The sequence below is a fragment of the Acinonyx jubatus genome, chromosome B3, assembly GCF_027475565.1.
Source record: "Acinonyx jubatus isolate Ajub_Pintada_27869175 chromosome B3, VMU_Ajub_asm_v1.0, whole genome shotgun sequence".
NCBI lineage: Eukaryota > Metazoa > Chordata > Mammalia > Carnivora > Felidae > Acinonyx > Acinonyx jubatus.
In genome coordinates this window covers 4,869,060-4,893,338 of record NC_069386.1, presented here as the reverse complement: position 1 = coordinate 4,893,338, position 24,279 = coordinate 4,869,060, and the positions used below count along the sequence as shown (strand labels likewise).

Genomic DNA, 24,279 nt, shown 5'->3' with positions numbered 1-24,279 from the left:
AATTTTAGTACAAGTTTGTTGTCACTTGACAAATACTGAGTTGAGATTTTGGCCCAACTCTGTTCTGGTCTATCTACCAGACTCTCTCCCAATACAGAGCTGAGAGTGTTGTTTTTCCCTTGTTTATTAATAACCCAAGGCAGCAGTCATTGAGAACTAAGTGGCGGTAATTATGTTCAACGCCTTACATGCATTCTCTCACGGAAGTCCCACAACAATCCTCTGATTATCACTCCCATTTTACACATGAGGAAACTGAGGCTGGGTGCTCTTAGCTCTACCGCTAATAAGCGGTTGCCGGGCCTGGATTCCAACCCAGGCAGTCTGTCTCAAATCTGCCAACTTCATGGGCACCCGGGGTATGGCATCGACTCCTGACTCCTTGGGATGGCATTCAAGGCCTTTTCCAAATTGGCCCCAACTACTTCTAGAAACTCTTCTCCCTCTCCCCGACCCTCCTCCCCCCACCACTGTGTACTGTCTCTGACCCCACGCTGCCCAACCTCGCGCAGCATCCGCCAGAGCTCCGCTCACGTGTCACTACCTGTGTTCTTACTGCCTTCCCCCCACCCCTCCTCCACATCCACCTTCCTGCTTTTGCCCGGCTGGCTCAGCATCTTTTATCTTTATTACACCTCACTATCATTAGCTTGTACACCTGTCCTTCTCTGATTGAGACGCTCTTGGCAGGCAGGGCCTGCTCTTACTCACTAATTTCACAAACGTGACACAATCCCTCACACATAACTGTTGAGTGAACTTATCCTAAAAACGGACCATTACTCTCACAAGAGAAAATAAAAACGAAATCTCGGGATTCCAAAGGACCCTCCTGCGGCCAGCGGTAGCTGTGCCGCCTACAAGTTCAGTGCCGTCCCCTGGACGGCTACAGACAACGAGGTTCGGAAAAATGAGGAAGTCACAGGGGTTCTTTTTTTCTTTTCTTTTTTTTTTCTTCTTTTTTTTTTTTCTCTCTCTCTGTTTTAATTTTTGAAAGCCTGACCAGGGAACGAAACCCGAGCAAGGTGAAGTGGCCCGCTCCGGGCCGCACGTCTCCGCTGGCCCGGGGCCCCCCGCAGGTCCCGACCCCCGGTCCACGTCGCAGGCGGCACCGGGGGCAGCGCCTTCCCGCGAAGCGCGAGCGGAGCCCAGCGCTCCGGGACACGCCCTGCCCCGGCCTCCTGCCACCTCACCCTAGGCCGTCTCCCCCAAATCTCGGCGGCGCTGCGAGGCGGGAGGCTCTGGGTGGGGCCCCTCGCGTCGCGGCGCCCGGGCTCAGGCGAAGAGGGCCGCCTGCGTCCCCGCCGCCGCCGCCGCCTCCGAGCCCAGGTCGCGCGCCTCGCCGCCCCTCCCGCCCGCCGCCCGGCCCGGCCGGCTCTTCCGGGTCCGCGCGGCCCGCAGCCGCTCTGCCGCGCCCGCCCGCCCGCCCGAGCCCCCCGGGAAAACGGCGCCTCGGAGGCAGCGAGCCCGGCCCCGAAGCCCCCGCGCCGCAGAGCCCCGCACTCACAGCCATAGTGCGGCCGGACCACGCCCAGTCCGTCAACATCGTCCGTGGCGGACATGGCGGCCGAGCCCGGGTCTCTGCTGAGGAAGCGGTGAGACCTTGAAGGCGCGGCCGACGGCAGCTGCGGCTCCTGCAGAGTGCGCGGGCTGCCTTGCTCCCTGAGGCCCCGCCCCGCCCCGTCGGCCCCGCCCCATCCGACCCCGCCCCTCCGGCCCCGCCCTGCCGCGCCTCGCCCTGCCTCGCCGAAGGGAGCCGGGGTGGGGGCGGAGCCCGAGCCGCTCAGCCCCGCCCAATCCCCGCCCCTGGCGGTAACACCCTCTGGAGGCGGAAGGAAGGGGGCGGAGCCCACCCGTCCCCGGCACTCGCGGTCCTCCTTGCTCCGCGGGAAAGGCGGCCCCCGCCCTGGAGCCCTGCCCTGCCGGCCGCCGCCCCGACCGCACCTCGGGGACAGAAAACGCCGCCTAACTGAAACAGAGCATATTGTTCCTAAACTAGAAGAGGAGGTTGCGCAGAAGAAAAAGATATTCCAGAAGAAACAAAAGCTTATGGACCGGGATTAAATTCAGCGTTAAATAAAAGCACATAAGAGTTAAAAAAAAAAAAAAAAGGCTTGAAATAAAAACCATGGCCCCTCCTCTTTTCCCCTGCCGGTGGAGCTAAACTCCTTTGCACCAAAGCGCTCCAGGAAGGCGTCCTTTGCAGTGACCCAAAGTGTTCTTGAGGAACAGAAGCAGGACCCAAACTGCCATAAGGGAGGCACAGCCCTGCAGCCTGGCCTCAGTCTTCTCTCCAGATTCGCCCCTCGTCACCAGATTAGAACTGCTTAACACCACCCCCCCCCACACACACACACGGCGTACTTGAGAAGTGGATGCTAAAACAGGAGACTGTCCAAGCCTCCTTCTCTTAGTTTCCCCTGCCTCTGTTCTTCCTAAGTTCCTCTTTTCTCAGGGGATTCTTTGCCCTTTTTTAGGATGCCTCTTCCCCTTGCAGCTTGTGGCCTGCCCTTAAAATATTGGTATTCATTGGAATTCTGTTCTTAGCCTCTTCTGTTTTTTGCCCACTCCTTCTGGGTGTTTTTTTTTTTTTTTTTTTTTCCCCATTTTACGCACTCTTCCTGGGTATTTTTATTCTTACTCACCTTCAACTGCTGAAGAGCTTTAAATGTACATTTCCAGACCAGGCTCTGTAAAAGACCCGACTCAGTATTTTCAGCTGTGTAAATGTACATGTTCCCCTGTGAATCCTGCAGACACTTCAAATTTAACGTGTTGAACACTGACTCTGTTCCTACGATAGTCTTTGTTAATAGAAGTGCTCTGTTGGCCATCAGGACACCCCAGCCTCCCTGCCTCACACCGCACATCCAGCCAGTGTTCTGAAGTGTCTTGCTTTTGTCTCTATCCCCATTGTGATTATACTGTTTAGATTGTCACCATCTCTGTTTTCTCTTTGGCCGACTCACTCCTCACTGTCACCAGCGTGTTCTTCCTAAAGTGCAAATGCCTTTGCATTCCTCCTTTTTACATTTTTCTCATTATTCCCTTCAGGATATGGTCCAAGTTCCTTAGCATGCCGAATAAGCCCCTTCATAACCTGACTCCAGGCTTTTTGGTCTAGCCTTTTTTTCATCTATTTGCTCTTCCTTCAAAATATTAAAGCGAGGACCTTGAAAACCTAGAACAAAACACTTTCCATTAAAAAAACAAGCAAAGGGTGGTGCCTGGGTGGCTCAGTTGGTTGAGCACTGGACTCTTGATTTTGGCTAGCGTCATGATCTCATGGGTTCGGGAGATGAGCCCAGCATCAGGCTCTGCTCTGACAACGAGAAGCCTGCTTGGGATTCCCTCTCTCTCCCTCTCTCTCTCTCCTCCCCCCACCCCCACTCATGCTCTCTCTCTCTTTCAAAATAAACTTAAGAGAATAAATAAAAAATTAAAAAAACAGGCAAAGGTTTAATTATTACAAATTCAGAAGTTAGTTCTTTCTAAAATTGTCAAGTTCAGCTTACAAATTTTATTATTCTAAGCCTAGCATATTTTACCAATCACTTTTCAGAAACTTTGAATACTTTTTGGTCCCATTTACAAACTTAGTTAATTCAACATCTCCAATCATTTAAAATTATGTCTATAAACTTAATTTATTTGGTTTCCCATTTAATTTATTCAGTTTTCTAACCTAGAAAATTTTCAAGGCTTAGCAATTATAAATTAAATAAACTTACAAAAAATGAATCTAAATTTCTCTTACATAGCCCAGTTCCATGTGCAAACTTAGTAAGATATCAACTCACAATCTTAAGTCTAAAACTAATCCAGTAGACATATAAGACTGTCACTCTAATAAGCCAAATTTTCTTAAACATTGCAAGTGCATAAAATGTGAACTATGCACATATTTCTTCTTTAATGTTTACTTTTTTTGAGAGAGAGAGAGAGAAAGAGCGTGAGATGGAGAGAGACAGAGAGAAAGGGAGACAGTGTCTGAAGCAGGCTCCAGGCTCTGAGCTGTCAGCACAGAACCTGATGCAGGGCTTGAACTCACGAACTGTGAGATCATGATTTGAGCTGAAGTCAGACACTCAACCGACCAAGACACCCAGGTGCCCCTGCACATATTTCTTCTTAACCCCAACATATTAGTCCCATAGTTTTTACCCCATTAAGCTTTTCTGTACTAATTTTAAAGCTTCTCTGAGTTGAAAGGTACATAGCTGCTAAGAAAGTTTCCAACCTAGTTAATTAAGATTACTTTTTAAATTTATTTTATTTTATTTTATTTTTGAGAGAGAGAGAGAGAGAGAAAGAGAGAGAGAGAGAATGAGCAGAGGAGGGGTAGAGAAAGATAATCCCAAGCAGACTCCACTGTGAGCACAGAGCCTGACACGGGGCTTGAACTCACAAACCTTAGATCATGACCTGAGCCAAAATCAAGTGTTGGACACTTAACCTGCTGAGTCACCCAGGCACCCCTATTTTATTTTATTTTAGTGAAAGAGTGCACCACCCAGGCCTGCGAGCAAGGGAGGGGCAGAGAGAGAGCAAGAGCGAGAGCGAGAGAGAGAGAGAGAGAGAGAGAGAGGGAGGGAGAATCCCAAGCAGGCTCCCCACCCAGCTCAGAGCCCCTCGAGGGGCTGGATCCCACAACCGAAGGATCACGACCTGAGCCAAAATCAAGAGTTGGTCGCTCAACCGACTGAGTCACCCTAGGAGCCCCAAGATTACTTTTGATCAGAGATTTCCATTAGATATAACTCCTGGAGCTTCAGACTTTCAGAACCATTTTTCTCATTGGGCCAACTGTCACTTTGAGCTGTTTTCTATATTATGTCATAGATTTGAAAACTTGTTATCTATTCCTCTGACTACCCTTAGAAACCAGCAAGTCCTATCCAGTTTACCTTTGGATTTTATTTTCTATGTCTTGGCTTTTAAAACACTTACCTATGTTTTCATTTTAATTCTAAAGATCTTTGGAATGGATGGAATCCAAATACATAAATGTGTTTTATCTCCAATGATAAAGGTTATGAACCTAATACGCTCAGGCATTTTTTTTAAGTAAACTCTAGGTCCAGGTGGGGCTCGAATTCATGACCCCAAAAACCAAGAATTGCATGCTCTGCCCACTGAGCCAACAAGACACCCCCTGTGAGTCCTTTCTTATTCCTAGAAACATGCAATTCTAACAGGTATTTAAATCAATCTCCCATTGAATTTCAGATATCTCACATAGCTTTATCTGATGTTCACAAATTAAGCCATTCTTCATAATTATACTAACTGAAAGCTACTGAGGCTTTAGGAGACTAAGTGTTTTGTATTTATTTTCTTTTCTGAACTTCCTGATAATTCTACAAAGTAAGAACTCCTAGGGGTGCCAGCTGGCTCAGTCAGTAGAGTAGAACTTACTTTAAAAAAAAAAAAAAAAAAGGAAAAAAGAAAGAAAGAAAAGGAAAGGAAAGAACTATTATTATCCCTAATTTACAGATGAGCAGTGGAGAACTAAGTAATTCAACTGAAGCCACGTAGTAAGAGGCAGAGCTGGAACTCAAACCCCAGGTCTAATGACAAAGCCCCCATGCCTGGTCAATAAACCTGAGATTCAGGGAAATGCACATGAAGACCATCCTTGGCCACTTAGTACTTCTCACCTATCAGGGTAGCAATATTTTGTTTGTTTTCATTGATACTGTTGGCAAAAAGTGACAAAGCAACCACTCTCCTACACAGCTGCTTGGGCTGTAAATTGATACAATCTTTCTGAAGTCCAAATTGGCATTAGGCAGCTACCCTTCAACCAAGGAATTCCGCTCTTGAAATTTATCAAAATGAAACTATTTTCTTTCTTTCCTGCTCTTTTTAAGTAAGCTCTGCCCCAATATGGGGCTGGTACTCACAACCCCAAGATCAAGAGTCACGTGCTCTACTGACTCAGCCAGCCAGATGCCCCATAGTGAAAATACTTTTAAGGTGCAAAAATTAGCAATAAATACGCTTATGGAAATGTCTTAAATGCCCATCATTAGGCTTTGAAATCAGCAATGGCACCTCCACACAATGAAATGCTAGACACCCCTAACAGCGATAACCTGTGGTTCTGGTCACGTTTGACTGGCTACCAGGAATATATATATGGACTAGAACTGTGGCAAGAGAAAAACAGGACTCGTGGAAGGCTGAAGGCATGGCTCTGTTCCTCTGAGCATCTCTGCTTCTCTACAGGTCTGCTCTTACCCCCCCTCCTCTTTTTGACAACCAGCCTCCTCCATTCTAGTTTTTTCTGCTCCTTCACAACTATGACTTCTATTTGTTTGGCTTCCCATGGCCTTAATTCAAAGCCATGACATCCTTACGGCATCAGCTCCTTTGAGGATAGTCTCAGTTGCCCAATTCCATAACCCAGTGGCATGACTGGCCCAGCTCATCTTTCCACCTCCCAGGTATGCCTCTGATTGCCCACAGGTAGGCTGCCCTTCAATCAGATGCCAATCCTTTGGTTCATTTAGCTGCGGTGGGGAGATACAGCCAAGTAAGGATAGAAAACTAAGAGCTGGGCAATGTTTCCTTCAATGGGAGGCTGGCTAGGCAATGCTGTCAATCTTTTGGTGACTCGTATTTTTTTTAATTCTTCTTCTTTTTTTTTTAATGTTTGTGTATTGTGGAGACAGAGAGTGTGCGTGCCCACATGCTTTGGAGGGTCGGAGACAGAGGACAGGACTACCCCAAGCAGGTTCAGCACTGTCAGCACAGAGCCTGATAACAGAGCTTGATCTCACGAACAGTGAGATCATGATCTGAAACAACATGGAGTCTGATGTTTGACTGACTGAGCCACCCAGGTGCCCCTGATGGTGGGTATTTCTAATATTTCTAATATGATGCCTAAATGAAAATAACAAATTGCAAACCAATAAATATATTATGATACCATTTTTGCTTTAGAAGCATAGAAATAAGAGCACCTGGGTGGCTCGGTTAAGTGTCTGACTTCAGCTCAGGTCATGATCTCACCATCGGTGAGTTCAAGCCCCACACTGGGCTCTGTGCTGACAGCTCAGAGCCTGGAACCTACTCCGAATTCTGTCTCCCTCTCTCTCTGCCCCTCCCTGCTCACACTGTCTCTCTCTCTCAAAGATAAATAAAACATTAAAATATGTTTTTAAAAAGTATAGAAATAAATACATATAGATGTGCATATGAATAGAAAAAAAGAGCCTTGAAGCATACACATCAATATATTAACAGTAGTTTCTCCAGGTAGTGGAGTTACAATGGATTTTGTGGAATTGTTTATTTGCTTTTTTTCTATTAACCAAGTTTTCTACGACGAGGTACTCAAAATACTCTTTTGTCAGTAAGAATAAATATGAATAAAGTTAGTAACTATGAAATAAATGAATTAAAATTAAATTACCACAGATGTTGGCGAGGATGCAGAGAAAGGGAAGCCTTGTGCACTTCTGGTGGGAATGCAAACTGGTGCAGCCACTCTGGAAACAGGATGGAGGTTCCTCAAAAAATTAAAAATAGAACGACCCTACGACCCAGGAAATGCACTATTAGGTATTTATCCAAAGGATACAAAAATGCTGATTTGAAGGGACCCATGCACCCCCATTTTATAGCAGCATTATCGACAATAGCCAATTTATGGAAAGAGCCCAAACGTCCATCGACTGACAAGTGGATAAAGAAGATGTGGTATATATGCAAATGGAATACTACTCGGCGATCAAAAAGAATGAAATCTTGCCATCTACAAGAACGCGGATGGAACCAGAGTGTATTATGCTGAGTGAAATAAGTCATGCAGAGAAAGACAAATCGATTTCACTCCTGTGTGGAATTTAAGAAACACAACAGATGAACGTAGGGGAAGGGGTGGAAAACTAAGATAAGAACAGAGAGGGAGGCAAACCATAAGAGACTCAAATACAGAGAACAAATTGAGGGTTGCTGCAGTGGAGGCAGGTAGGAGGACGGGCTAGGTGGGGGATGGGCACTGAGGACAGGTGGCTGATGGGCATGAAGGAGGGCACCTGTTGGGATGAGCACTGCGTGTTGTATGTAAGTGATGAATCACCAGGTTCTATTCCTGAAACCAATACTACGTGGTATGTTAACTAACTTGAATTCAAATTTAAAAAAATAATAAATTACAAAATAATTAGCCAAATGGCCATTTTGGGAGATAAAATTGGTTCATAAGCTCAAGGAATTTATAGACTCCTGGGAATGGAGTAATATTAACAGGACGATTCAGATAAGCACCATAATAGAAGTTTCTCTTGACCTGGAATACCTTTAACCCCCTTATCTGCCTGGGAAACTGCTACTCAACTTCCCAGACCTAACTTACATGTCACCTCCTCCCCCCAGGCAAAATTAATCACTTCCTCATTCATTTCCCAGAAGGACTCTAGAAACCACACGTCTTCACAAAGAACTCCCAAGTTTTTCACATTTTAATACTTCTGAAATCAGGATAGGACTTACAATCAGTCATTTAAAAAACCAAAACACAGGGACACCTGGGTGGTTCCGTCGGTTAAGTGACTGACTTCGGCTCAGGCCATGATCCCGCAGTTCATGAGTTTGAGCCCCACACTGGGCTTTGCAGTGACAGTACACAGCCCGCTTTGGATTCTCAGTCTCTCTCTCTCTCTCTCTCTCTCTCTCTCTCTCTCCCAGCCCATGCTGTCTCTCTCAAAAATAACTAAACATTTAAAAAAATAATAAAAAACAAAACAAAACAACAACAAAAAACTAGCCAGCTACCAGTATAAGAAGTAGATGAGAAAGTAACATAATTATCATTGCTTGCAGATGTGCAATCTTAATTAATTTCTCAGAAAAGATCAAAGAACTGTCAGCACCAGAATTAATGACAGATCCACTCTTTCGGAATAGTTAAATGGATCCAAATAAAGTTAGACTCTTCACAAAAAGCTTGGCTCCAACTTTGGTTTAGAGAAGAGGCTAAGTAAGTAATTCCAGGGATAAATGTATGCTGTTGTGGATCAAGTTTTTTAAAACATACATGATATAAACTCTACCCCCAAGGTGGGGCTCAAAAATCATGACCCCCAGATCAAGAGTCACATGCTCTACCAACGCCCCTAAGCGCCCCTAGGTTATTCTAAATGTCCCAAAAGGCTGTTGGAATTTGATGATGCAATCCCACAAGCAAAGGTGTCTTTGATTCCAGGAAGTCTGCAACCTTATATGAGTCCATTATAGCACTTAGCTCATGGAATTACAATTAGTTATTTACTTATCCGTCTTCCCAAACAGACCATTAACTCCTCAAAGACAGACATTTGGGTAACTAAACTCAGCATGAATAGTTAACAAACGTGACATCTTTACTGTTGGAATTTTAAGATTTGCTTTTTATTCATTTATTGATGGATTCCCAGGGACAGACAGGAACACTTTTAACTGCTTTGGTCCCTTATGTTGTATGAGAGCTCACAGGGTTTTAGATACCAGCATCTTCTGAAAGAGGCTGGAAATCTGAGGCTATAGCTCCTCAACACTTTTAAAGGTCACGTGTCACAGGATGCTTGGGTGGCTCAGGCAGTTAAGTGTCTGACTTTGGCTCTCAAGTCATGATCTTGCAGTTCATGAGTTCAAGCCCCACATTGGACTCTCTGCTGTCAGCACAGAGCTCACTTCGGATCCTCTGTCCCCCTCTCTCTCTGTCTCCCCTTCTCTCTGCCCCTCACATGCTTGCACTCTCTTAAGAATAAATAAACATTATAGGGCATCTGGGTGGCTTAGTCAAACATCTGACTTCTGCTCAGGTCATGATCTCACTGTTCACAAGTTCAAGCTCTGTGTCAGGCTCTGTGTTGACTGCTCAGAGCCTGGAGCCTGCTTTGGATTCTGTGTCTCCCTTTCTCTCTGTCCCTCCCCTGCTCGCTCTCTCTCTCTCTCTCATAAATAAATAAGCATTAAAAAAAAAAGAATAAAGATTAAAGAAAAAAACAAATAGAAAACTAACGCATATGCCCAAAGACATTGGGTGTATGTGGAGGGGAATGAGGTGGTCTTACTAAATATGCTGATGACAAAATCTTGCATAAAATGGACCGTGAGCTAGCTGGGCACCCTATTCCTCTCCAACAGGACTGACTCCATATATTCAATGAGTCTTTTGCGCAGATGTATCCAATAATAAATGGGTATTCAATCTGATCTCTGACCTGATTTCTTTGTCTTCTTATAGCCCAAACAACTTGGGTAAACTAAGGGTAGAAATGCAAAAGGAATCATATGCAGCAAATTGCAGTATAGCATCAAGCGGGTCTTTGTGTTTTTTTTAATTTTTTTAAGTTTATTTATTTTGAGAGAGATAAAAAAGCACAAGTTGGGGAGGGGCAGAGAGAGAGGGAGACACAGAATCCAAAGCAGGCACCAGACTCTGAGCTGTCAGCACAGAGCATGACACGGGACTTGAACCCACATACTGTGAGATCATGACCTGAGCAGAAGTTGGATGCTTAACCGACTGAGCCACCCAGGTGCCCCAGGAGCAAAATGTTTTAAGTACCTGTTTATAATTGCGGCCATTTACCAACTTACTATGTTCCAGAATGTTCTAGGCCGTGTGTGTGTGTGTGTATGTGTGCGTGTGTGTGTGTGTGTGTGCGTATATATATATATATATATATACGCACACACATATATATTCTTATATAATCTTCATAATAACTCTATGAGGAAGATATTATTATCTTCATATTATAAATGAGGAAGCAGCTACAAATAGGTTAGCTATTTTGCTCAACGTTGTAAGATTCAGAGTTAGGAATCCAGTGGTCTAGGTCTTTCTGATTCTAAAATCTCTGGCAAATTACCATTCACTCCACCTCCCAGTTACAAACAGCATCTCACTGAGAAGTTGTTCGCTTTTTGCATGTGCCTCATTCCCTCTGGAAACCCTTTGAGAAACATTCGTGAACATCTGTGTCCTGGCCGAGGGACAACTGACGAGAGAGACCCGGACGTTGTGGGAGGAAGACAGGAAGTCAGCCCAGAATGGAGTTGGGGCATTGGTTTCCGGGTTGGGGTTAGAATAGGCCGCAAGACATTACTGTTGCTGTCTCAAGGCTAAAGACAAAGGATCTATAAGGACCTACCAAGAGACATAGTTAGGAACCATGAGCTCAGAAGGTACCCAGATCAAAGTATGGAGAAAAGAGGTCATTGAAACAGGAGCCCCCCCCCCTCACAGGCTTGGATCCTGAGACAAGCCTGCACGGGCAGGGTTCTCTCATGGCCTGCCTTTTAAACATCGACACGATGGGGCACCTGGGTGGCTCAGTCGGTTAAGCGTCTGACTTTGGCTCAGGTCACGATCCTGCGGTCCGTGAGTTCGAGCCCCGTGTCGGGCTCTGTGCTGATGGCTCAGAGCCTGGAACCTGTTTCAGATTCTGTGTCTCCCTCTCTCTCTGACCCTCCCCCGTTCATGCTCTGTCTCAAAAATAAATAAACATTAAAAAAAAAAAAAACATTGACACGATGACAGTAGGTCACTAGGTACAACAGTGAACTTGTAATAGTGCCATCCAGGTCCAATTCTAAATGTTTGACATGAATCATCTTTTTGGATCGTCGCAACAGGCCTACGAGACAGTTTAAGGATACGGAAACAGACTCAGAAAGGTTAACTAATTTGGGGCACCTGGATGACTCAGTCAGTTAAGCGTTCGGCTCTTGACTTCTGCTCAGGTCATGATCTCACAGTTCGGGGGTTTGAACCCCACATCGGGTTCCATGCTGGCAGTGCGGAACCTGCTTAGGATTCCCTTTCCCTCTCTCTCTCTGTCTCCTCTCATGTGCTCTGTCTCTCTCTCTCTCTCAAAATAAATAAATAAACTAAAAAAAAAAAAAAAAGAGTTTACCTTATTTTCCAAAGATTACACTTGTAATTAGTGACATACCCAGAATTCAAACTGCACTTGACCCGAAGCCCATGTATGTGAACACTCGTCTGCTGATGTGCCAACCCCTGTCTGTGGCAGTAGCTACCTAGAGAACTGAGTTGAAAGATTTGTGAGGCCACATCCACCAAGAACATCATGAGCACTGCCATGACAGAGTACTCTCGTGGAGCTTTTGGACATCAAGAAATCATTTGAGGGTGCCTGGGTGGCTCAGTTGGTTAAGCATCTGACTCATGATTTCAGCTCAGGTCTTGATCTCAGGGTGGTGAGGTCAAGCCCCATGCTGGGGATGGAGCCTACTTTAAAAAGAGGGAGGGAGGGAGGAAGGAGGGAAAAAATTGTCATTTGAGGAGTGCTAAGCACAGAATAGTTGCCTTTTTTTTTTTTTTTACAGTAAGCTCTACACCCAATGTGGGGCTTGAACTCAGAACCCCGAGGTCAAAAGTCACATGCTTTATCAACTGAGCCAGCCAGGAGCCCTGAGAGCAGTTGATTTTTACTAGATGTTGGAAGGTTTCCTAGAAGACGTGTTATTTAAGCAAGTCTTCCAAGGAATAACCAGTGGAAAGTTAAAGCACAAGTTGGAAAAACTGTAAACAAAACCAGGGAATTATAAAAATGTATTGTGTATGGGCATGTGTTTGTGCATATGTGCCCCACTTACCTCCTAGATGCCTCACTCTTCCCCAAGAGCAGAAGCCAACATGATGCTTCAAGAAGTCCAAGTGGAACCTCTTTGGAAATATGCCCAATCTTTGTAGAGGCTGTGACCTCCTCTTTCCTCAGAGACCATGGGTTGTTGGTTGGGTAATGAGTGGATATTTTGGGTGAGAAGGGCTATACATCACCTCTCCCTTTTTCACTCCCCATTCAAGTTTGGTATTCAGGTGGCAGAATGCTCACATTCTTGGAGGAATGCTGATTTGCTATGGGCCCCTCCAGAAGCAGAGTACAGAAAATCTTACAAGGCCTTTTCGTGAGATTATGGGCAAACTGGCAACATTTCTACCACCACTTATATTGCTAGAATAGAGCAATGTAAAGTACCGTGAGACTTGAAACATAGATAAAGACTGTCACGGAAAAAAATGAGACACAGACACATGTAGCCATGTTCCTCCCTCAGACACTAATTAACTGACCCACATCCAGCCTGGTGAGAAAATGGCCAAGTTCTAGCTTATTCCTCACAGTATAGAACTGGGTTCTCTGAACCATAAGTACCAATCGTGTTGTTCAGTTCAGTGGACTCATTGGCAACACCCTCATGTATCAGAGTGTCTTATGTAGCAGAATTCGCATGTGAAGCTCAAACAAAGCTTAAATTTCAAGATCAGGCCTTGTATTCACCTACTCGTTTATATACCAACTGCCCTAAGTGACACTTACTTCTTTCATGGAGCCTTCCTTGATGCTCAGGAGTATAGCCCATCTCTGGTTTCAGATTCTTCTTCTTCTTCTTCTTCCTCTCCTCCTCCTTCCTCCTCCTTCTCCTCCTTCTTTAGAGAAAGAGAGAGAGCACACACAGGGGAGAGGGGCAGAGGAAGAGAGAGAGAACCTTAAGCAGGCTCCAGGCTCAGCTCAGAGCCCACAACACTGGGATCATGACCTGACCTGAAATCAAAAGTCGGATGCTCAACCAGCTGAGCCACCCAGGTGCCACTCATATTCTTTGCATTGAAAACGATATGTCTGTAGGTCTGTTTCCCCCAACTATACTATGTTTCTTTTTTTTTTAAACTTTTTAAAAGATCTTATTTATTTTAATTAAACTTTATACACAATGCGGGGCTCACACTCACGACCCCAAGATCAAGAGTCTCAGGCTCTACCAACTCAGCCATCCAGGCATTCTTCCACATGCTTCTTGAGAGAATTGTCATGTTTATGCCGTATCCCCAGCACCTTGGGCTGGGTCTGGATATAACAGGTGTGCAATGAGTGTTTAGTGAATTAAAGTGAATAAGGTGGAGAGATACAATGTGGGGATGGGCATGTATTCATATATTCTATTTGTGATACACCTCCGACTCTGAAGAGGTAGGACAGGCTGTGCTGGGGCTAATTCAAGGCTTAGATGCTGAAGTTAAGTGTTTTGGGTTTCCATCAGTTGAATCCAAGTCACCTAGATAAAGAGATGTATGTACTCAGTACACAAATGATAGATTCAGAGCAAGAGCCATGCTCAGGAGTAAAAGCAAGATTCTGGCTTCAGACTTCCCAGATTGTGTTTTAGATAATCTGATGGGTGGCTAAAACAGGTGGGATCCATATGTCATCCTGGCTGCAGGGAGAGAAGCTGAACATCTGTAGACAGGGGCCTCATTGTGGATGAAGACTCCAGTATCTGGGGCAAAAGGCAGGGTCATACCAGAAGAGACAAGAAAGGAGAGTCAATGCCAGAGCTCACGTAAGGGTCTTCAGTTCTACAATAAGGAGATCCAATGCTCTCCTGTAGACAATAGGGAATTATTTAAGACTTTATAAGCAGGGGAGGAGTATGATTTGGTTCAACAAAGATTCATGAAATGTTTACTTTGCACTAGGTACTAACAAGGACATAAAGTTGAGTTAAAGGTAGTCTCTGTCCTTTAGACAAGTACACACGATGAAATAAAGTAAGTGAAACCCAAGATACACAAAGGGTTAGAGAGATCGAAAGGAGATCCTGTCCACCAAATGGAGAAGATCTGGAAATATTTCACAGAAAGGGAGTGCTTCAAAGGGGCCCTACATTTATGAACATAGAATTTATGAACATAGAATTCACTAAAGAGGAAACATGAACAATCAATAAACTTTTTTTATGGGTTTTTTTTTTCTTTTCAATTCTTAAGTAAGCTCTATGCCCGATGTGGGGCTTGTACTCATAAACCCAAGATCAAGACTCACATGCTCTACTGACTGAGCCACCCAGGCACCCCAATACTCAAAAAACTTGTAAAAGCTGTTCAACTTCCCTACTAATTAGGGAGATGCATGTTAAAACCACAATGAGATGTCAAGGTGCCTGGGTGGCTCAGTCGGTTGAGCATCTGACTCTTTATTTTGGCTCAGGTCATGATCCCAAGGTCATAGAATCAAACCCTGCATTGGGCTCTGTGCTGAGCATGAAGCCTACTTGAGATTCTCTCTCTCTCTCTCTCTCTCTCTCTCTCTCTTTCTCTCTCTGCCCCTCTCCGCCACTCCTGCACTCTCTCTGTCTCACACACACACAGACACACACAATGAGATGTTTTTTCATACCCATCAGATCAGAAAAATTTTAATGTCTGACAAAACTAAGGGTTGACAAGGAAGAATGGTGAAAGAAATGTTTATACATTATTGGTGAGAATGGAAATTAGTACAACCACTTTGGAGAATATGGTAATTTGGCAATATCTATTTAAAGATGTGATGGAATCACATCTGGAATTCTTATATTTGCACACAAGGAGACATACCAAAATGCTCATCAGGGAAATGAATGAAGTACATGTACCAACGTGGATGAATCTCACAAATACAATATTGAAGAGGGAGAAAGTACAGAATACTTACCTGGGGGGATAGCCATTCATATACAACTTAAGCAAATTTATGCAAACTGAGTTTACACGTTGGTTTATACAAACCAATTTAAACAAGTTTATATATTGCTTAGGGATCTATATCAGTATCTGTATGTAGAGGTGCCTGGCTGGCTCAGTCGGGAGAACATGTGACTCTCGATCTCAGGGTCATGAGTTTGAGTCTCATGTTGGGTGTAGAGTTTACTTAATAAAAAAAAATTTTTTTTAAACCAATGTAAATATGATTTTACCCCTGGGTGGCTCAATCAGTTGAGTGTCTGACTTTGGCTCAGGTCATGATCTCATGGTTCGTGAGTTCGAGCCCTGCATTAGGCTCTGCACTGACAGTGTGGAGCCTACCTGGGATTCTGTCTCTCTGTCTCTACCCCTACCCCACTTGCATGATTTCTATCTCTCAAGAATAAATAAATAAGCAAAAAAAAAAAAAGCTAAAAAAATCTATGTAAATATATATATGCATATATATATATATATATATACATATATATATATATATACACGCATATGGCATTCTTACACCATCAAACAATTCTCTGGACTCCAGCAGGATGCCTGAGAACTCAACTCAATTCTGACACTATCTACCTGGAGACAGCATCAGATCCCACAAGGTCAAGGACCCAGATCTACAAGACTGCCCCACCCCATCCCCACTTTAGACCAGTAAGCCTAGGTTGTTTACCTGTGCCTCTCTGAACGACTAGCTATAAATCAGCTAGGACCTCCTGGGATCTCCTCTAGCAAATTCAGTCAATTTGCTAGAGTGGCTTGCTCAAACATTTTGCTTGGTAGATTAATGGTTTATTATAAAAAGGTATAACTTAGGAACAGCCAGACGGAACAGATGCAAGAGGGAAAGGCTTGGGGAGGGGGCGTGGAGCTTCCGTGCCCTCTTCCTGCCCTCTCCCTGCATTTACCAACCCAGAAGTTCTCCAAACCCCACTTTTTTTTTTTTAATTTTTTATGGAGGCTTCATTATGTGGGCACGGTTGATTAAATTGTTGGTAGTCACCTATGGCTTCAACTCAAGCACCTCTCCCTCCCCAGAGCTCAGGGGGGTGGGACTGAAAATTCCAACTCTCTGACCACGTGGCTGGCTCCATTGGCAACCAGCCCCCAAAGGGACTTGCTTTCCAAAGGTCATTCATTAACATTAGAAAAGACACATTTATCACTCTTCAAGCTTGCTTAGGAAATTCAAGAGTTTTGGAAGCTCTGTGCTTGAAATGGGGATGAAGACTAAATATTTATTTCTTATTATAAATCACAATATCGCAGAATAAGAAATACCAAATTCAGAAGAGTGGAATGAGGTTCAGGGAAGGAAAGACTGTAATTGAGGAGATGTTCACAGAAACCGTTATGTGTATGTGTATGGGTAAAATTTTCTTTCTTCTTTCTTTCTTTCTTCCTTCCTTCCTTCCTTCCTTTCTTCCTTTCTTTTCTTTTAATTTTTAACGTTTTTATTTCAGCACAAGCGGGGGAGGGGCAGATAGAGAGGAAGACACATAATCCGAAGCAGGCTCCAGGCTCCGAGCTGTCAGCACAGAGCCTGACTTGGGGCTCAAACCCACCAACCTTGAGATCATGACCTGAACCGAAGTCGGATGCTTAACCAACTGAGCCACCCAGGCACCCCTAAAATTTTATTTATTAATCTGTGTGGTAAGTACATTGTTGTTCTTTGCACCACTCTTTATATTTTTTCTAGATCTTACATATTGAACTTTTTGAAAAATAGAGTGAATACTTGCATCAGGAAGTTATTCTAGGGAGAGAAAAAAAACTGCGCTGGCCGGGCGGGCTGCGTTCAGGGAACGAAGTGTCTTTCTTCTGCTTAGCAAAGAGTATTTATGTCCTAATAGCAGCAACTTGAATTTATATAACATCCTGAACTTTATCAATCATTTTCACGTACACCAGCTCATGTAATCATCAACTTGAGAGGCAAGTATTCATTCCTTTTTTACGGAAGAGGAAACAGGCTCAGAAAGGTTCGGTGATACATTTGTGACTACTTTTGTTACAGCAAGGTTTAAAAAGATATGTATTAAATGGTATTGATCTCTAGAAGGCGGAATAATGGGTGATTTTACCTGTTTTGTTTGCTTAATTGTATTTTCTGATATTTCTAAAATGAACATGTATAACATATCAAGCGGAAAAAAAATAGTATAGTAGAGAGAGAGAGGGAAGAAGACAGGAAAAAAAAATCAGTGACTTGTGGGATCGAGCCCACTGTCCCCCTCTCTCTGCCCCTCGTCTACTCACAGGCTCTGTGTCTCTCCCGCTCTCTCAAAATAAATAAATGAACTTAAAAAAAAAAAGTGACTTTCCCAAATTCACATAGTCAAGTTTTTGTTTTGTTTTGTTTTGTTTTTAAGAAAACCCTGCCTTCGACATGAGGCTCAAACTCACCACCCAAGATTAAGAGGCTCATACTTTACCAACTGAGCCAGCCTGGTACCCCTTCAGTAGTCGAGTTTTTGATCCTGATCCCATACCCCAAGTATACAAATGACAGACAACAGAAGAAATACAAGAAAGAAGTTAACATGTGAAACACAGGCATAACTTCACTAGCAATCAAAGACATGCATGCAAATGAAAACAATATGTGAGAATCATGTCTATTAAATTAGCAAAATCTTTCTCAACGATAAGGGTGTACTAAAACTGTTAGTCATTTATTGCTGATAGCATTGTAAATTGGTACAATTTGCTCAGAAAATTATTTGGCAGCAATTAATCAGAGCTGTAAAAATATTCACACCCTGTGGAAATAATCTGAAAGGTGGGAACATTTTTTTCTGGGGGAAAAAAATTGTTCGGAAGAGCACTACCAATGTAGCAGGGTATCTTCATTTAGACAGGGGTACACATTTGGCTGTTTATAGAAGGTGGGCCTAGAAACTTCTGGACATTTATTTTCACTAATTTATACATATAGGGATTTTTTTTTTTTTTTTTTAGCTGAAAGAAAAATGGGAAATTATGAGGGTGTGATTGGGAAAGAATGGTGGGGATTGGCCTAGTGTCTATTTAGCCTTTGGTGCTTGGAATGCCCTTTTTTTATTTTTATTTTTTTTCCCTCACACTGTAACTTAACTTTATGAGATTTAAGTGGAAAAGGTCAGTCTCTGGAAAACTGTTCTGTTTTCCTGTTTCTTTTTTTCCCCCCTTGTGAAATATAAATAAAAAGTATGTAAGTGATTCATATTAATTTGAGGAATTATGATAAAAAGAAAATCTGTGTGCTCGGTACCCAGCTTAAGAAATAGAAACATAGGGGCACCTAGGTGGCTGTCTGTTAAGTGTCCGACTTCGGCTCAGGTCATGATCTCTCAGTTCGTGAGTTCCACCCCGCATCAAATTCTGTGCTGCCAGCTCTGAGCCTGGAGCCTGCTTCAGATTCTGTGTCTCCTCTCCCTGCCCCTCCCCCCACTCATGCTCTGTCTCTCTCTCTCTCTCTCAAAAATAAATAAACATTGAAAAAACTTAAAAAAAAAAGAAATAGAAATATAACATTCTTTTTCCCCTTCCAGTTAACCTCTACCCTGGATTTTGTATTCATAAACCTTTTGCTGTTCATTATAACTTATGTTCATCCCTACTGCTCAAGTAATATATTGTTTAATATTTCCTGTGTTCATCTTTATGGCTTTTCGACTCTTCTATGTGTATTTTTGTCCTATTTTTGTGTTCACTAGTGAATTTTTGAGGCTCATTGTGTTGATGCATGTAACTGTAGTTTGTTCATTTCCCTGATGTACAGTATTCCATAGTGTGAATTTACCAAGTTGGTCAGAGGTGGGGCCACTAAATCTGTATTTTGAACAAGCACCCCCAATGTTACTAATGCAAGTGAGCCTTGGCTCATGCTTTTTGTTTTACTTAAACAAATTCTTTTTAATGTTTATTTTTGAGAGAGACAGAGTGCAAGTGGCAGAGGAGCAGAGAGAGAGGGAGACACAGAATCTGAAGCAGGCTCCAGGCTCTGAGCTGTCAGCACAGAGCCCGATGTGGGGCTTGAACTCACAGACCATGAGATTATGACCTGAGCCGAAGTCAGACCCTTAACCGACTGAGCCACCCAGGTGCCCTTGGCTCATGCTTTGAAATGTATTCTTAGAGGATGAGTCCAAGCTCCTATACTTCAGTCGCTCAGCTCTCTACTCCTACCTTTTAATTTCCTTTTTCTTTTTTCATAAGTAATTGCTACACCCAACATGGGGCTTAAACTCACAACCCCAAGATCAAGAGTTGCACGTTCCTCCCACTGAGCCAGCCAGGTGCCCCTAGAAAATTCTTATTCTTCAAGTCGCCCCATTAAATGATAAACTCCTCCAAGGCAAAGATTATCATCCTTATCGTTGTTGTCATTGACATTTATGGGGCAGACGAAAGCAGATACTGTATAGACAGTTTTTTGTGTGTCATCCCATTGATCAGCACTCAACCCCATGAAGAAGGCACTGGGATTATCCTCATTCTGCAGATAAGGAGATAAGGGTCAGAAAGAGTCAGTAACTTCCTGAAGTTCAAGAGCTCTTCAACATGGACCTCTTTCACTGTCTTGTCTTTATACCTCCAGGGTCTAGTGTAGGCTTTGGTGTGTGGTAAGCCCTCAGTAAATGTTTGCTGAGCCGAAGTGAAGGGAAAAGTTAAAGAGACCAGATGGAAAACCATCCTGTTAGTTCAGATGATGGCAGTAGGGTTGGAGAAGAGGAGCTAGAAACAGGATGTGGCATGTGGGGCTATTACAGAGTTGAAATCTGGGTGGTGAAATTGGGGGAGGGAATGAGGAAGAGACAAGGGATTTCCTTTTTTTTTTTTTTAATGCTCAGGGACCAGTAATTTTATTTTTTTAGGTTTATTTATTTTTAATAACCTCTACACCAAACGTGGGGCTCACACCCATGAGAACAAGAGTTGCACGCTCTTCCGACTGAGCCAGCCAGGCACCCCTCCTGTTTTATTTATTTATTTACTTATTTACTTATTATTTTGGGTAGTTCTGTATTTCTGGAAAATTTTAAAGAAAGCTCATGGTGCTTTTACAAATTTAAACAGAGAAAAAGCAGGGTAGAGGCAGTGGCTATGTAACTTGGCACCAACAAAATAGAGCAAATAAGGGAGAAAGAGGAATCTAAGCCAAAAGCATTCTGGGGCTGGGAAGCCCTATTAAAAGAGCCTGAGAATAACTACATGTGAGTAGAAGTTTGATTAAAAAAAAAAAAAAAAAAGAAGGGGAAGAAGATGATGAAGAAGAAAGAAATATAATAAGGTCTAGGAGAGTTCATTTTGAGGTAGGAAGAAGATTTAATGATCTTGCTTTATTGTTTTGGTGTCTCCCAGCGCCTGCCATGGTGCTCAGTCATGATGATAACCACCTACCATGACTTGGTGTGGGCTGGGCATTGTGCTATAAACACTTTATATCATAGATTCTGGCAATGCCTTTAGTTTCTCTCTCGGTAATGTAAATTACAGATAGCTGTCAAAGCAAACTTCCTCAGCTGCTGATCTTGCTTGGCCTCTACCGGACCATTAGCAGCACTCCCTTCTCCAGAGAATAACATCTGAAATCTTCAATTTGGCAACTAAGAGCTTTCTCGGTGTGACCCGCACTTACCTTCTCTGTCCACCTCCGTCTCGTGCTGTTACTTTTCCAACACAGTGAGATCCCTACCTGTGAGTGTGCGTCCATCCATCCAACCAGTGAGCATTTATTGACTGCCTACCACATGTCAGGCACTCTTTTAGGTGCGGGCAATAGATGGGGAAACAAGAGAAGTGGCTCCCTCCTAATATGGAGTTTTACCAGAACAATAAATGAGAAGATATCAGACAGGTGTAAGGACTTTGATGAAAATGAGAGAGGGCAATGGGATAGTGGGCACTGGGAGAGGAAGACTGACTAGACAGGGACAGTCAGGGAAAGTCTCTGCAAGAAGGTGAGTTTCAGGCTGAAAGCTGGTTGGCAAATAGGAATCTAAGCAAAGATTTGGGTGAGGAACATTCTAGGCAGAGGGATCAGTTAGGACCAAGGCTCTAAGACATACACAACCTTGTTGCGATCAAGGAATGGAGGGAACGTGGGCAGGCGAAAGCACAGTGGGTGAGAAGGAAGGTGATATCAGAAGAGGCTGGGGGTGTCAGACCAAGGGGGGGCTTGTAGGTCTGGTTAAAGATTTGGGTCTTTATACTAAAAGCAATGGGAAGCTGTGGGCTTTATTTAAGCAGATAGGTGATGTGATTAGATTTAGGATTTTGTTTTTTAAGTTTTTTTTTTTTTTTTTGAGAGAGAGAGAGCAAGCAGGAGAGGGGCAGAGAGAGGGAGAGAGAGAATCCCAAGGAGGCTCTGCGCTGTCAGCACAGAGCCCGACGTGGGGCTCAAACCCACGAACTGGGGGATCGTGACCTGAGCCAAAATCAAGTCAGATGCTTTAACCAACTGAACCACCCAGGCACCCCTGATTTAGGATTTTAAACAATCACTTTGGTTTCTGTGAGAAGGAATTAGAGCAAAAACAAAATCAGGGAGATCCGTAGGAGCCTAGGGCAGGAATTCAGAAAAGAGAGTGGTGGTCGTTTGGAGCTGAGAGGTGGAGGAGAGATGGAGGTTCTGACGTAGGGTTGAAAGGAATCGGGAGAAGTAAAATTGGTACAGGTTGGTAACGATGTGCATTTTGAAGTGATGGAGGGAGGAGGTATGGAGTGTGTGCAAGAAGCTAATGGCCCAGTAATAATAGGGTAGAAACAAAGGGAAAATACGGAACGTCACTTACCTCAACTCTCACCAATAGTATTTGAGTCTTCCTGCTCATGGCTCTGTGGGGGGGGGGGGGGGGGGGGCAGAGCCACAAAGCAAGTCACACGTTGCCCCTCAAGAGCTCACAGCTTACTGGACAGACACATTTGTAGATACACATCATCAAAAACAAGGTACTAGAAAAAGACTTAATATGTGACAAGCCAGTGGCGTCCACCAAACACCGTTGGAAGGAAGTAGAGATAGGAGAGGCTGGAGCCTGCAGAGATCTTTGGTTTGGAGGTAATGTGCTAACTACTGGCGGCAATGGGTGGGGGGGCGTTGCTTGTTGTTTTTCTGGATGCGCTCTGCCCAGCCCCACGTGGGGCTGCAACTCACCAGTAAGAGTTGCAAGTTCCACCGACTGAGCCAGCCAGCCCAGGGAGGGCTGAGGCGTGGGAGATGGAGAAAGACCCAGGCCATGGGCCCCTCGCTCTCCTCTTCCCAGAGCACGAAGGAGCACTCGCAGAAGAGCCCGTGCACCGCAGCGGACGGTGCTGGGCACTCCGAGAGCCCCGGGTGTGTGAAGTGCAGCAGCCGGAAGGATCTTTCTCTGCTTGAACTGATGGACTGAAGCCGACGGTGATCAGCTGACCTGTCCAAGGACCGTCGGCTGGTAACTAACTGCACCCAAACCAGAAACTGGGTCTTGTGCCCCCTGGTTCTGTGCCGCCTCTACATCCTGCCCCCTACGTGTCATTTGCAGACAATGTGTGCGCATCGCAGTTCTGGCAGGGTTCAGGGTTATGCTGCTTGTGTTTAATAATGTAGCTTTTGTGTCCCTCTGAGTCCCTAATTGGCTCCTTCTTGTGGGATTACCCTTCCAAGACACCTTCCATAAACTCAGTGCAAAATTCTCAGGATGTCACTTCTGAGGGGTATGATGCTCACCTCTGTATACCTCATTCTACAGCCTACCCTGGACAAAGCACTCTCCCCCTGGAGGTATGTACCCCTGGACCTCACATAAATTACCCCTTACCTCCGCCAGCCAGGCTTTCCCTTGCCTTCCCATCTCAATTTTACAAATTATTACTGTTGTTTAACAACGGATCGTATTGGATTCAGGATAATACTTGGGTAGATAGATACAATGAGTGATAAAATGGCAGATAAAATGAGCGAAGATGCTATACTCTCATAGTACCATAAAAGGGATGTAAAATCATTCCCTGCTAATGGGGACGTGGCTGCCTCTCCTGCTTCAGGCCAGGATACTGATGGGAAGTATGAATTGGCAAGTTACAGTCCGTCCCTAAGGAATCATTCAAGTATTTACTGAACTCTTTAGCGCACTGTTTCACGGGGAACCAGACAAACTGGCGGGGAAGAAGGCTGGAAAAAAACCAAAGGAGTCCACTGGAAAAGCGAGATTTATGCGTGTATAAATGTCCTGTCAGAAACAGCCTCTCACGGAAGGAGCTTCGAAATCTAGGGCACGGAGGCTGATATGCAAGTAGCGATATTTAAAGAGTGAAGGAATTCTAATAAAACAGTGGGTGTGCTGTTCCTATACAAACTGTACCTCAGGGAAACCAGAGAGTTGAGAGGAGGGAGTGCTGTTGATAGAAGCATTCCCGCTAATAAACGAAGAAGGAATAAGTGATAGAAATAAATAAAGCCTCACCATTTGGCAAACCCAAATGAATCAAGGGCGTGTTGAGGGCTGCTAATATCTGAGACAAAACAGCACTACGTACCTCCTGGTAGAAGACACTAGATCACTCTGGAGTATTCCTGCCTGCCCCCGCACCCCCCGCAAATGTGAATCTGATCATGTTTACGGATCTGAATGCCAATATCAGGAGGCTGGAGGAGCGCGTTAAAGGGCCCAGAGGATGGAGTCAGCAAAAACGCAGAGCTGTGGGAGGCACCACGGGACAACCAGGTTTGTTCAACAAGGAAGTTACAAGAACAGAGAGAGGGAGGA

General features: G+C 44.2%; 1 protein-coding gene across 1 annotated transcript in view; it reads right to left on the bottom strand.

Annotated features, from left to right (window-relative positions):
- Nucleotides 1-1,670, bottom strand: part of IQGAP1 (IQ motif containing GTPase activating protein 1) — a 100,132-nt gene extending 98,462 nt beyond the window's left edge. Inside the window, exon 1 of the mRNA XM_027068142.2 lies at nucleotides 1,508-1,670. Coding sequence (XP_026923943.2) covers nucleotides 1,508-1,562 — 55 coding nt within the window. The 5' untranslated portion in view covers nucleotides 1,563-1,670. The remainder of the gene's footprint in view (nucleotides 1-1,507) is intronic.
- Nucleotides 1,671-24,279: the final 22,609 nt, after the last annotated feature.